The sequence below is a fragment of the Eurosta solidaginis genome, chromosome 3 (assembly GCF_040869045.1).
Source record: "Eurosta solidaginis isolate ZX-2024a chromosome 3, ASM4086904v1, whole genome shotgun sequence".
NCBI lineage: Eukaryota > Metazoa > Arthropoda > Insecta > Diptera > Tephritidae > Eurosta > Eurosta solidaginis.
Genome location: NC_090321.1, coordinates 145,957,226 through 145,969,960, shown reverse-complemented (window position 1 = coordinate 145,969,960; position 12,735 = coordinate 145,957,226). Strand labels below are relative to the sequence as shown.

Here is a 12,735-nt window from a genome sequence, read left to right as displayed (position 1 = left end):
GGTCCACGTTTATGGCGATATCTCGAAAAGGCTTCCACCTATAGAGCTAAGGCCCACTCCCTTTTAAAATACTCATTAACACCTTTCATTTGATACCCATATCGTACAAACAAATTCTATAGTCACCCCTGGTCCACCTTTATGGCGATATCTCGAAAAGGCGTCCACCTATAGAAATAAGGTCCACGCCCTTTTAAAATACTCATTAACACCTTTCATTTGATACCCATATTGTACAAACACATTCTAAAGTCACCCCTACTCCACGTTTATGGCGATATCCCGAAAAGGCGTCCACCAATAGAACTAAGGCCCACTCCTTTTTAAAATACTTATTAGCACCTTTCGTTTGCTACCCATATTGTACAAACGTATTCTAGAGTCACCCCTGGTCCACCTTTATAACGATATTCCGAAAAGGCGTCCACCAATAGAACTAAGGCCCACTCCCTCTTAAAATACTCATTAACACCATTCATTTGATAGCCATATAGTACAAACAAATTCTAGAGTCACCCCTGGTCCACCCTTATGGCGATATCTCGAAAAGGCGTCCACCTATAGAACTAAGGCCCACGTCCTTTTAAAATACTTATTAACACCATTCATTTGATACCCATATAGTACAAACAAATTCTAGTCACCCCTGGTCCACCTTTATGGCGATATCTCGAAAAGGCGTCCACCTATAGAACTAAGGCCCACGCCCTTTTAAAATACTCATTAACACCTTTCATTTGATACCCATATTGTACAAACGCATTTTAGAGTCACCCCTGGTCCACCTTTATAACGATATTCCGAAAAGGCGTCCACCTATAGAACTAAGGCCCACTCCCTTTTAAAATACTCATTAACACCATTCATTTGATACCCATATAGTACAAACAAATTCTAGAGTCACCCCTGGTCCACCTTTAAGGCGATATCTCGAAAAGGCGTCCACCCATAGAACTAAGGCCCACTCCCTTTTAAAATACTCGATTGACACCATTCATTTGATACCCATATCGTACAAACAAATTCTAGAGTCAGCCCTGGTCTATCTTTATGGCGATATCTCGAGAAGGCGTCCACCTATAGAACTAAGGCCCACACCCTTTTAAAATACTCATTAACACCTTTCATTTGATACCCGTATCGTACAAACAAATTCTAGAGTCACCCCTGGTCCACCTTTATGGCGATATCTCGAAAAGGCGTCCACCTATAGAACTTAGGCCCACTCCCTTTTAAAATACTAATTGACACCATTCATTTGATATCCATATAGCACAAACAAATTCTAAAGTCACCCCTGGTCCACCTTTATGGCGATATCTCGAAAGGGCGTCCACCTATAGAACTTAGGCGCACTCCCTTTCAAAATACTCATTAACACTAAATTTATCATAAACATTAAAATACTCATTAACCCATATAGTACAAACAAATTCTAGAGTCACCCCTGGTCCACCTTTATGGCGATATCTCGAAAAGGCGTCCACCTGTAGAACTTAGGCCCACTCCCTTTTAAAATACCCATTAACACCATTCATTTGATACCCATATAGTACAAACAAATTCTAGAGTTACCCCTGGTCCGCCTTTATGGCGATATCTCGAAAAGGTCTCCACCTATAGAACTAAGGCCCACTCCCTTTTAAAATACTCATTAACATCTTTCATTTGATACCCATATCGTACAAACAAATTCGAGAGTCACCCCCGGTCCACCTTTGTGGCGAGATCTCGAAAAGGCGTCCACCCATAGAACTAAGGCCCACTCCCTTTTAAAATACTCATTAACACCTTTCGTTTGATACCCATATTGTACAAACGCATTCTAGAGTCACCCGTGGTCCACGTTTATGACGATATCTCGAAAAGGCGTCCACCTATAGAACTAAGGCCCACTCCCTTTTAAAATACTCATTAACACGTTTCATTTGATACCCATATCATACAAATAAATTCTAGAGTCATCCCTGGTCCACATTTATGGTGATATCTTGAAAAGGCGTCCACCTATAGAACTAAGGCCCACTCCCTTTTAAAATACTCATTAACACCTTTCATTTGATACTCATATCGTACAAAAAAATTCTAGAGTCAGCCCTGCTCCACCTTTATAGCGATATCCATAAATGCCGTCCACCTATAGAACTATGGCCCACTCCCTCTTTAACTACTCTTTAATACCTTCCATTTGATACACATGTCATACAAACACATTCCAGGGTTACCCTAGGTTCTTTTTACTACATGATGATTTTCCCTTATTTTTTCTCCACATCTCTCAACTGAGTATGTAATGTTCGGTTGTACCCGAACTTAGCCTTCCTTACTTGTTTTTTTTTTTTGTTTTTTTTTTTTTTTGCTGTGAGGGGAGGAGACCACTTGTTTTTGGCACAGTTCACCATATCTGGTGTCTCACTCATCGAATTGTTTTTTTTCTAAACTTATTACTAAATTCTTCAGCTCTTCTGTGCAAAGTTAAGTTCTATTTAATTATATTTTGTGACTGAATGTGATTTACTCAACATACTTAAAATACGTTATAAAAAGCGTCCGAGATGAATTTTTTCTCACTTAAAGTTAAATTTGGAGTCGTTCACTTTTTCGAACATAAAATGCAAATAAGTCAAACTGGCGGAATAAAATTTCTTGCTAAAACAACTTTTAACTGTTATTTTATAGGGGGCACCATTCGAAGAAAGTTGCTGAAGTGCTGCTGATATAATTGATAGAATATCCCTATTATTTTTTCCATCACTGTAGTTTAACTGACAGAAGAAAACTCTTTTTGCTTTGTTCCTTCATTTACAGACACAAGTGGGAGCTTAAACTTTCCAACACCAATATCTATTAAGGACATTACTAGAGAGTTTACCACAAATATTCGAGAGCGTTGTTCAGGTCAGGACTTTCACGAAATCAATACAAATTTTCCAGGTATAGAGATGGCGATAAAACAACCTCTTGGAAATGCTAATCCAGCAAGTGCCTTAGTAAATGCTAGTAAAATAAAAAATTTGACGGATGCAAGTCCTGATAAAAAGCCAAGTTACCTAAATCTCGCATGTTGTGTGAATGGATATTCCAATTTAACTACATATGATTCGAAAATACGAAAGGATATAAACAAGTCCCGTGAAGTTTCTCCTATTCGCCCGTCGTCAAATAGCATTCAGTATTGTAAAAAGAACAATTCTCTAGCGCCACCAATTCTTCTACAAATGGATGACGGCCAGTGTTATAGTGTTGGGTTCAAAAACAGATTAGAAAATAATGAGTCTCACCGAACTGATTCACTATGGCAAGAAGATCGTCGCAATACTAGTTTTATTCAGGAACGAGTGGAACGATTGTATGGACCTTCTGCGTTAGCACAGGCATTCTATAGTCCGAAAAAAGTTCGTAGCAGTACATTCGCTTATACACCAAATCAAGAATATGAAAACGCTGGCTCATCAGAATTAATTCGTAAATTTCAACAACTCACTCCGAGTAAAGACTACACTGAGTTTAGAAAAAAAATTTATGTATCTACATCAAATTCGCCCAGGCAAGTTCTATCGTCTACTGATGTTTCAAATGTCAATAATAATACTGTGGATTTGCCTGTTTTAAGACATTTGAGCCAAGAGTTTCGAGCACAACTTCCAATAATTTCACCTAAAAAAAGCCAATCAAGAAACTCCCGTAATAATTACTCCAGCCCCGAATATGAAGCTACAGCAACTGCTAAGAAATATGAAGTATTAACTGTTGACCATGAGGAAATTCCATTATCTACATGTGAAATAAGGATTGAACATTCAACAAACGGGTTTAAAAGAGAAGATAAAATTTTGGCACAATCAAATATAATTGATTCCACAGTTTCGGGTGTGGAAGAGGATGGAACTTATTTTCTAAATTTGTTAAAAAGCGAACAAAATCGCCTTCTTGCTATGGCTGACGTAGCTGAGCAATATTCTAAGGAACTGTCGGTAAGTATGCTTTATTCCGTTATGTACCTGCACTTGTTTAAATGGAGTTTTGTGCCCCCGAGCGATTTGTGGGGCGAACATGTTCGCTGCAGGAATGCCTGTCGTAAGAGGGGACTAAAATAACCAAATTATTCAAAGGGGTTGTGAAGGGCAATCCTTTCTATGGATTGCCAGCGCAATTTACAGCTTCTCCATCCCAAATATCAACCTCCTTGCCCGTGACGAATCCTGTTTCGTTAGCAGCCGAGGCTCATAGAACAAGGGGTGGGGGTGGGATGGCCTACAAAGTTCAATGTGGTTGTTGTTGTAGCTTCGCCCAATCTGATAGGTGCGACCGATCACAAATTATCATCAATGTCCCTAAACGATGTCCAAGGAATCTTGCTGTTTCAACAGTGGTGGACCATAGTGAGAGGGGTGTTAGAGATGTTTGTAAGGGACCTTGAGGCGACATTCTTTGGAACAACTTTCTCTTTTATCACCGAAATATCAGCTCCTGAATCAACCAGCAGTGCTACTATCTTCGCATTTATCCTTGCTTTTATGAAGTTTGTAGTGGTTCCTTCCCCCAGGCATCCTATGGTCTTTAGTTTTGTGGCTTCGAGTCCTGAAGACTCGGGATATATGAATTTTCCTTACCCAAACCGTCTGTTTTGATTTTTGCCATTGTAGTTTCTATTGTTCAGGCTATTGTTCTTAGGTTTGAACATGTTCTTATTAGTCGAGCTCGGGGTTATTTCACTTGCAATATGGATTGCTTCTATCAGCTTTTTTGGTCTCGCCGCTGCTACTATTGTCTTATGCGGCTCTGCCAAACCGTTTTTGAAAGCTGTTAGACCAATTTGGTCGTTTAATCCAACGATTATTTCCCTGTGTTCACTCACTCCCTTGCTCAGATATTTGTATTTCATTCAAGGAAGCTATTAGATTCTGTATGCGGGAAGCAAAGGTGAGGATTGTCCGAGAACCCTTTAGAGTTCTATTGATTTCTGCATGTAACCCAGAGGCGGTCTTGTTTGATCGGAATGCATCTTTAAGAGTTGCTTTCAACGTTTGCAAGTTGTGAGGTGTTACTTCCGTCAAAATTTTATTTTTCACCTGTTCCGCCAATTTTGTGGCTAGTACGAATTTGATAAGGATCGTTTTTTGAGCTTGAGAATTCAATCAGCCCTAAGAAATTGTTTGAGTTCTTTAAAGTCCCCACTGAATGTTGGGATGGCTTTAGTGGCTGTTACCAGATCAAAATTTGACATCGTTGCTGAATTCGTTAGTGTTTTATCAATCGGTTTTATTATTTCTTTTGATGGTAAATCCCGAACGTATTCTTCGTCAAGCGAACTTCCCTCCTTGAGCTTTTCAGTACTCATTCACAATGACAATTCTAACTAAAAGCCTTCAAGAAGTTTCTATACCTAATTTTCATTTGCCGGATGTCTGAACGTTCTTAAAATTTCGATTCCTAGTTTTCGTTTCGCAGGATGGCCATGTAAGGGACCTGGTTCACTGAATCAGGATTAAATCAGGTGTCTCCCTAATTCTCCTATATAGGACCTAGTCCAAGATGAGGTGTGGATTTGACTATTATCTTAGCCCTCCAGCCGCATTTGCCCGAGCATTAAAATGCACGCTTTGATTCCTGAATAGAGACAACCAACCACCTGGTTTAAGTCTGTAGTCAAGAATAATTTATTTTGGCTCATCGCCAGCTTTTATATGTTTACAGTGAAGTTCTTAATTTTACTCATGCACACAAAATTGCTTACTTGATAAATTGAACTTTGGAGTATTTTTCATAATCGATTTCCGCTTGAAATATATACAAATGCTTAATTGCTAATTGTTTCTGAAATAAGTGTGCCACTTGTAATGCGATCACACATTGCTAAGCTATGCAATGCGATCACACATTGTTAAGCTATGTGTCACAGGTGTCTCATGTGTAAAGCTATGTCAAATGCAATCAAACCTGTTGACTCAGCAATATGTATCGCGTGCATTAGTATGGTCAGGCACACTACACGTTGGTTCCACATTACAATTGAAGAGATGGTCGGTGTCATGTGGGGATACATTGTAAGCAGCACATACATTTTGTATGTCGGGGTTGATTCTGGATAGGTAAGAGTTTAACCTGTTACAGTATCCAGATCGAAGTTGAGCTAGAGTGATACGCGTTTCGCTAGTGAGAGTGCGCTCCTCTTCTGCCAGTTCTGTGTATTTTTCTTTTGGTACTGGATTCGTCGGGAAATTCCTGGCATAAAGGTCCGGCGCCTGTTTGTGGATATCACTGAGGACCTGCTTGTGCTTGTTTGCTCATACGGCTGTATTATCAGGTGCTTATTTCCTAATAATGCTTACGGAGATGACCCCTTAGGTCTCTGGGAGGTCTAGCCTCATCAATCAGATGTCTGTTGGGATGCCCAGGTTTCTGGGTATTCAACAGAAACTGTTTGTTCGGCATTTCATTTCAGCCCCTAATGGAGAGTACTCTCGCTTCATTGTGTAGGTGATGTTCTGGTGACCTAAGAAGACAGCCCGTAGCGGTTCTGAGGGCAGTATTTTTGTATTTTCTTCCAGTGAGTAACCTTTAGGCTTGGTGACCATATCGGGAACGCGTAGCGATTATATGGCCGGCCAATTGCTTTGTAAGTAGTAATTAGCGTTTTTTTGTCTTTACGCCAAGTGCTGCCGGCAAGGGATTTGAGGATTTTAGTACGGCTCTGGATTTTAGGAAAAATTGCGTTTGCATGCTCTCCAAAATATAGATCCTTCTCGAACGTCACACCCAAAATTTTTGGGCGTAAGACAGTCGGTAGCGTGATGCCATCGACATGGATCTTCAATATGGTCGACATTTGGCGCGTCCATGCTATAAATAGGGTCGCCGATGATTTGGTCGATGACAATGTCTGGTTTCGCGAGGCGAAGAAACTGGATTGCACCGATGCTTGCCGACGAGACAGATAAATTGCGGTCCATCTTTTGAGACTTGGGGAAGGGATGACCCTTCCAGGTCTTGCAGTAACGTGCAGTGGTTGACCGTATCAAAAGCATTTGACAGGTCCAACGCAACGAGTACAGTCCTATGGTTGGGGGTTTGATTTAATCCGCAATTTATTTGTGTGTCGTTGTTGTTGTATTAACAGCGCTTCGCCCCATTCAATGGGAATGACCACTCACAAAATGTCATCAAAGTCCTCTAACGGGAGTCCAAGGAAAGTGGTTGTTTCAACAGAGGACCGTAGGGAAATAGGTGTTAGAGGCGTAGGTTCCACATTACAATTGAAAAGATGGTTGGAGTCATGTGGGGACACATCACATGCAGGACATACATTACGTATGTCGGGGTTGCTTCTGGGAAAGTAAAAGTTTAACCCGTTACAGTATCCAGAACGAAGTTGGGCCAGGGTGAATCGTGTCTCCCTTTGTGGTGTGATTTCTCTTTCTGCAAGGGTGGGATATTGTATATTAATAACGGGGTTCACCGGGCGCGACCTGGCAAGGGCGTTTACCGATTCTGTGTGGATTGGGCTTAGGGACTGCTTATGCTTGTCTGGATCAAACGGCTGTGTAGGCAGGTGTCGGATCTCGTCATAGTGCTTATGGAGATGTTCCCTTAATCCCCGTTGAGGCGGTGCCAGATGAAGCAGTTGTTTACTAGGATGTCTGTCCTGGTTTGTGATAAGCAAAAACTGCTTGTTCCGCATTTCGTTGTGCTCTTTAATATTGAGCTTTTTGGCCTCACTATGTAGGAGGTGTTCGGGGGTCATAAGGAGACATCCAGTGGCAGTTCTAATTGCAGCATTTTGACAGGCCTGTAGCCTTTTCCAGTGTGTATTTTTAAGACCTGACGACCAGTATGGTGACGGGTAACTCATGAGCGGCTGGCCAATTGCTTTGTACGTGGTTAGCAACGTTTCTTTATCTTTGCCCCATGTGCTGCCGGCAAGCGACTTGAGGATTTGGGATTCAAGGGGTTGTGTAGCGCAATACATAGCTTCTCCAACCCAATTGTCAACCTCACCTTCGAGCGGCGAATCCCGTTTCACTAACAGACGAGGCTCTGGCGACCCCAAGCTCCTCATGGAACTTGGGAGTGGGGAGGGAGGGATGGCCTGAAGGTTTAATGTGGCCATATAAATCGTTCCCGAGATGGTCGGGCCAGCACCTTAATGGTGCTGTGTTACCGGAGCGTATCGGATCTGTATCCGACAAAGGACCATCACATCGATAACACTCCCCAAAGCCTTCGGGGAGTAACTAATCGCTACAACAACAACAACAACAACTTGAGGATTTTGTTGCAACTTTGTACTTTAGAAACAATCTCGATGGCATGAGCCTTGAAGGTTAGAGTATTATCGAACGTTACCCCTAAGATCTTTGAGTGATTGACAGTCGGTAGTGTGACACCATCGACGCGTACGTCCAATATTTGCGACATCTGTTCCTTCCACGTTGTAAACAGAGTGGCCGTGGATTTTGTCTGTGATAATGCCAGGTTGCGCGAGTTGAAGAAACTGGCAAGATCGGGGAGATTGCTGTTTATTTTAGAAACTAATTCATAAATTCAAGGGCCAGGTCCCGTAGCCATAACCCTGATTGTTACTCCTTGTGGTGGGGAAGGGAGTTTAAAAAAAAAAATAAATGTAAGGCGCGATAACCTCCGAAGAGATCTAAGGCCGAGCTTCTCTTCCAATTTGCGTCGTGCTCCTCTTGATTTTCCCTACAAATTGGCCGGACGGGACCTACATGTTTTATGCCGACTCCGAACGGCATCTGCAAGGCAGATGAGTTTTCACTGAGAGCTTTTCATGGCAGAAATACACCCGGAGCGCTTGCCAAACACTGCCGAGGGGCGACCCCGCTTAGACAATTTTTCTTCTAATTGAAAAACCTTATTTCTAAAATTTTGATGTTGCTTTGCCCGGGAGTTGAACCCAGGGCATACGGCGTGATAGGCGGAGCACGCTACCATCACACCACGGTGGCCGCCAACCGGGGAAGGGAGTTTTGATATGTAGAAATTAAACAGAAGCGTGGATAGGACACCACCCTATGGTAGCTGTTTAATTTTCCTAGGTTTTGAGATTTCGCTCCTAAATTGAACCGACGCTTGCCGACCATTCAGATAATTAGCGGTCCATCTTTTCAGACAAGAGTGTGAGCCTTCTATGTCTTGGAGTAGCGTGCCGTGCTTGACGGTGCCAAAAGCTTTTGACAGGTCAAGTACCACGAGCACCGTCCTATGATGGGGGTTTCCCTGATTTAGTCCGTAATTAATCTGAGTGTGGCATTGAGCGCGGTGGTGGTGCTCCGCATTTTGCGGAAGCCATGTTGGTGCGTGGCTTGGCGAAGATTTACCATGAAATGAGGGAGCAAATACGGACTCGCCTTCGTTAGCTGGTTTGCCAGGCTTTAGTAGCGGAATTATCCTTGCCATTTTTCATTTTTTGGGAATGACAAAGGATTCCAGCGACAGGTTGAAAACGTGTGTTAGGTATTTTATTCCGTCAGCTCCAAGGTGTTTTAGCATTGGCATGTCTATTCCGTCTGGGCCTATTGACTTGGAGGGCTTGGCCTTGTGGATGGCTGCTTCAACCTCTGTGGGGGTGATGGTTCGTCTTTTAGCACGACAAAGCCAGATTGTCTACCGAAGAATGCATTATAAAATGTCGACAAAAGGCGCTCGCGCATTTCTTCGAATCAGATAAAGTTTTGTCGCCGAGGCTATATATATTTTTTGTTATGTTTAGTTGGATTAGACCACAACTTACCAACACCCGCAGAGAGGTTGCAGTTCCTTAGATGCTCCTCCAATTTTTTACGTTTATGTTCATTTACCAGCCGCATGATATCTGAGTTAAGACTCCTAATAAGGGGGTCTCTAGGGTTGAGATGTCTCGCCAGGTCACGTTCTCTTCGTAAATTCAGCCGGAAATGCGGTATGATTTCAGGTATTCTACCGGCCGGAATGAAGCGTGCAAAAGATGTGTATTTTCTTTTTTAAATTAATAAAAGTCCGCTTTTCAGAGGTGATGAAATTGGCAGGTTGCTCGATGCGTGAAGGCGCCTTGAAGAATATAAGCTTTGTCGAGTATGCTGTCCGATTGCTGCTGGAGTACCTGCTGTCAATGGGTTGGTAATAGTGTTTTGGCAGCAAGGTGCAACTAATGAACTGGTCGAACGGTTGCCATTTCTAAGCCCAGACCATCTAAGCCACAAACGTTTTATAGAAATTTCGGAGGCGACGAACGTTGGGTTCTAACCCAGAACAACCCAAATGACCTAACAATCTTTTACACGTGACACACTGGCAAGAGTATGACCGTCTGAGATAAATCCTTTTCCGGCATATGCAGCAGAACCACAGCCTGGGACCGGGGTTAGGTTCAATACCCGGAGCAGGAGGGTATGGAGCAGTCCTGCTGTAAGGAGCTGCTCCGAGGATGACAATTTGTGGGAGGGACGCAACAAATTAAATGGGGTTACACTGAAATGACAGCCCTAGGTGGGGAAAAAAATCCCGAGTGCCGGGCGAAGCGTATTATTTTGTGTTAATGGCGCGTGATTAACTGTATCAAAAGCTTTTGATAAGTCTATCGCTACGAGTACTGTTCTGTGTTGGGGTTTATGATTCAATCCGCAATTTATCTGTTTGTTAATGGCGTTTAGCGCGGTGGTAGTGCTATGTAATTTTCGGGAGCCATGCTGATGATTGGCAAGGCGCCAAATGCATTGAAATAGGGAAGCAGAATGGGTTCAAGTGTCTTGGCTACTGGCGATAGGAGAGATACCGTAATTTTCGAGAGCCATGCTGATGATTGGCAAGGAGCAAAATGCATTGAAATAGGGGAGCAGAATGGCTTCAAGTGTCTTGGCTACTGGCCATAGGAGAAATATCGGACAATAAGAATCCCCTATGTTAGCTGGTTTCCTAGGTTTTAATAGACATGCGCTAGATAATTAAATCCCTCTTTGCCTAGTTTTTGAGCATCGGCATGGCTATGTCGTCTAGCCCTACTGCTTTAGATGGTTTAGCATCTTCAACCTCTTTGGCGGTAATGGTAATTGGGGACGCGCTGTATTTATGCTTCTGTGCCTGTCTGACTTTGTGAACCGTAGAATGCATTACATATTATCGGCAAAAAGCGCTCGCGCATTTTTTCGCATGTGTGGGTGGACAATGGTCTCATTCCGCTAGTTCTTACAACTCCTACAATTATTTTTGGTTGTTGAATTTCAATATACTGTACCTATGTTAATGCTTAATATTGAGCGGTCAAGCCGAGTAGCGGTATCAATATTAATTGAAACAAATTTTTTTCCAACCACATTTTTTATTTCTATAGCACGAATACTTATTAACTCCATAACATTATGGATTTATATTAAGGGCTTTAAAAATGGGATCCACTATCTCCCAGAACCCTTCACTGTCCATTTGCGACAACCGCCACCCATCATTTGTTACAATTTTTATTAACGAATTCTTAAAGGAATCTGCTTGTATAGAGTAAGATATACGCCGCCGCTGATTTTCAAACTGTTTCGCACGCCGCCGCCGAATGTCAAAAATATCGGCGGGGCGGCGTTCGGCGCATTACTATATTTTCTACTCATTTAAGACTGTCTAGGCCATTTATTGCTCATGTCGAAAATTGGACCGATTTGGTCGAAAGGGGTATTAACGGATGCGCATCACTGCCAGTTATAAGGATCCAAAGTTTTACTTTTTCTACCCGTTCAAATGCCAGCTTAGCACGGATTTTGCATCATCCAATTCACCAAGTTATTAAAACAAAACACTAAAAGAAAAGTTATATAAAAAAAGTTAAATGCTCACTTTGCATAATTTAAAAAAAAATTAATAAGGAACAATGAATTTAAGTAAAATTACCCAAATCGAACGTTTTCAAATTGTCGTTAAGTTGTTAAAAAAGCAAGTTATCCGATTGGATAAAATAATAATCGGAATCAGTGATGCAAAATCCTTTAGTAGGTTCCAGGGGTTTTAAACACTCCTTTGAAATGATTCTCACCTCATACTTAAGTTGAAGATATATGTACGTATAAGAAGGGTTTGAAAAATCACTTCCCTTATATTCAAACATTTGTTGTTTATTTGCAAAACTTCAAACTGGCGTCTGAAAAGTTAATTTTGATTTTAACACTTCATCATCCTACTCCCAAGTCTCCCGGTTTGACATTTCTCCAACTAGTCCGTTGGAGTGAATCACGTTGATTCTAGGCTATCAACCAAGTTTAAATACGTTACACGTTACGGCTCCTGTTACATATGTGAATACGTAGAGGTCCGTCAAGCTGGACCCCCCCTACGATGAATTCGAAATTTGGTAGGCCAGGTATTATGTGCTATTTATGTGCTAATTTGTTACCAAAATAAAAATTTTGTGTTCAAAATTTAAGTACTTTTTTTTAACCTCAAAATGGGGGGTCCAGCTGGACGTACAGCTAGACCCCCCCCTCATAAGCACTAGGTCAAACTAAAAAATTTAAATGTGGGATTTATGTGCTCCAACCTAAGCTACGCTCTGTCCAGAAAAACAGAGGGGGCAAGGGTGGGAGCGGGGGCATATAACCTCAGACGGAAATATCGAAACGGGATAGGTGCAGAATTTTGTGTTATTTATGGGCCCGATAGTTCCAAAAACGATTCGTTTTTTTTACAACTTTTAATGTTTTTCTTTAAAACATTAAAAGTGGTGGGTCCATCTGGACGTCCAGCTAGACCCCCCCC

At 41.9% G+C, this 12,735-nt stretch overlaps 1 protein-coding gene across 9 annotated transcripts in view; it reads left to right on the top strand.

Annotated features, from left to right (window-relative positions):
• Positions 1–12,735, top strand: part of vlc (vulcan) — a 303,152-nt gene that overhangs the window by 215,177 nt on the left and 75,240 nt on the right. For all 9 annotated transcript variants that reach the window (XM_067773205.1, XM_067773208.1, XM_067773204.1 and 6 more), the window contains one exon: positions 2,809–3,974. In XM_067773205.1, the coding sequence (XP_067629306.1) occupies positions 2,809–3,974 (1,166 nt within the window). The remainder of the gene's footprint in view (positions 1–2,808; positions 3,975–12,735) is intronic.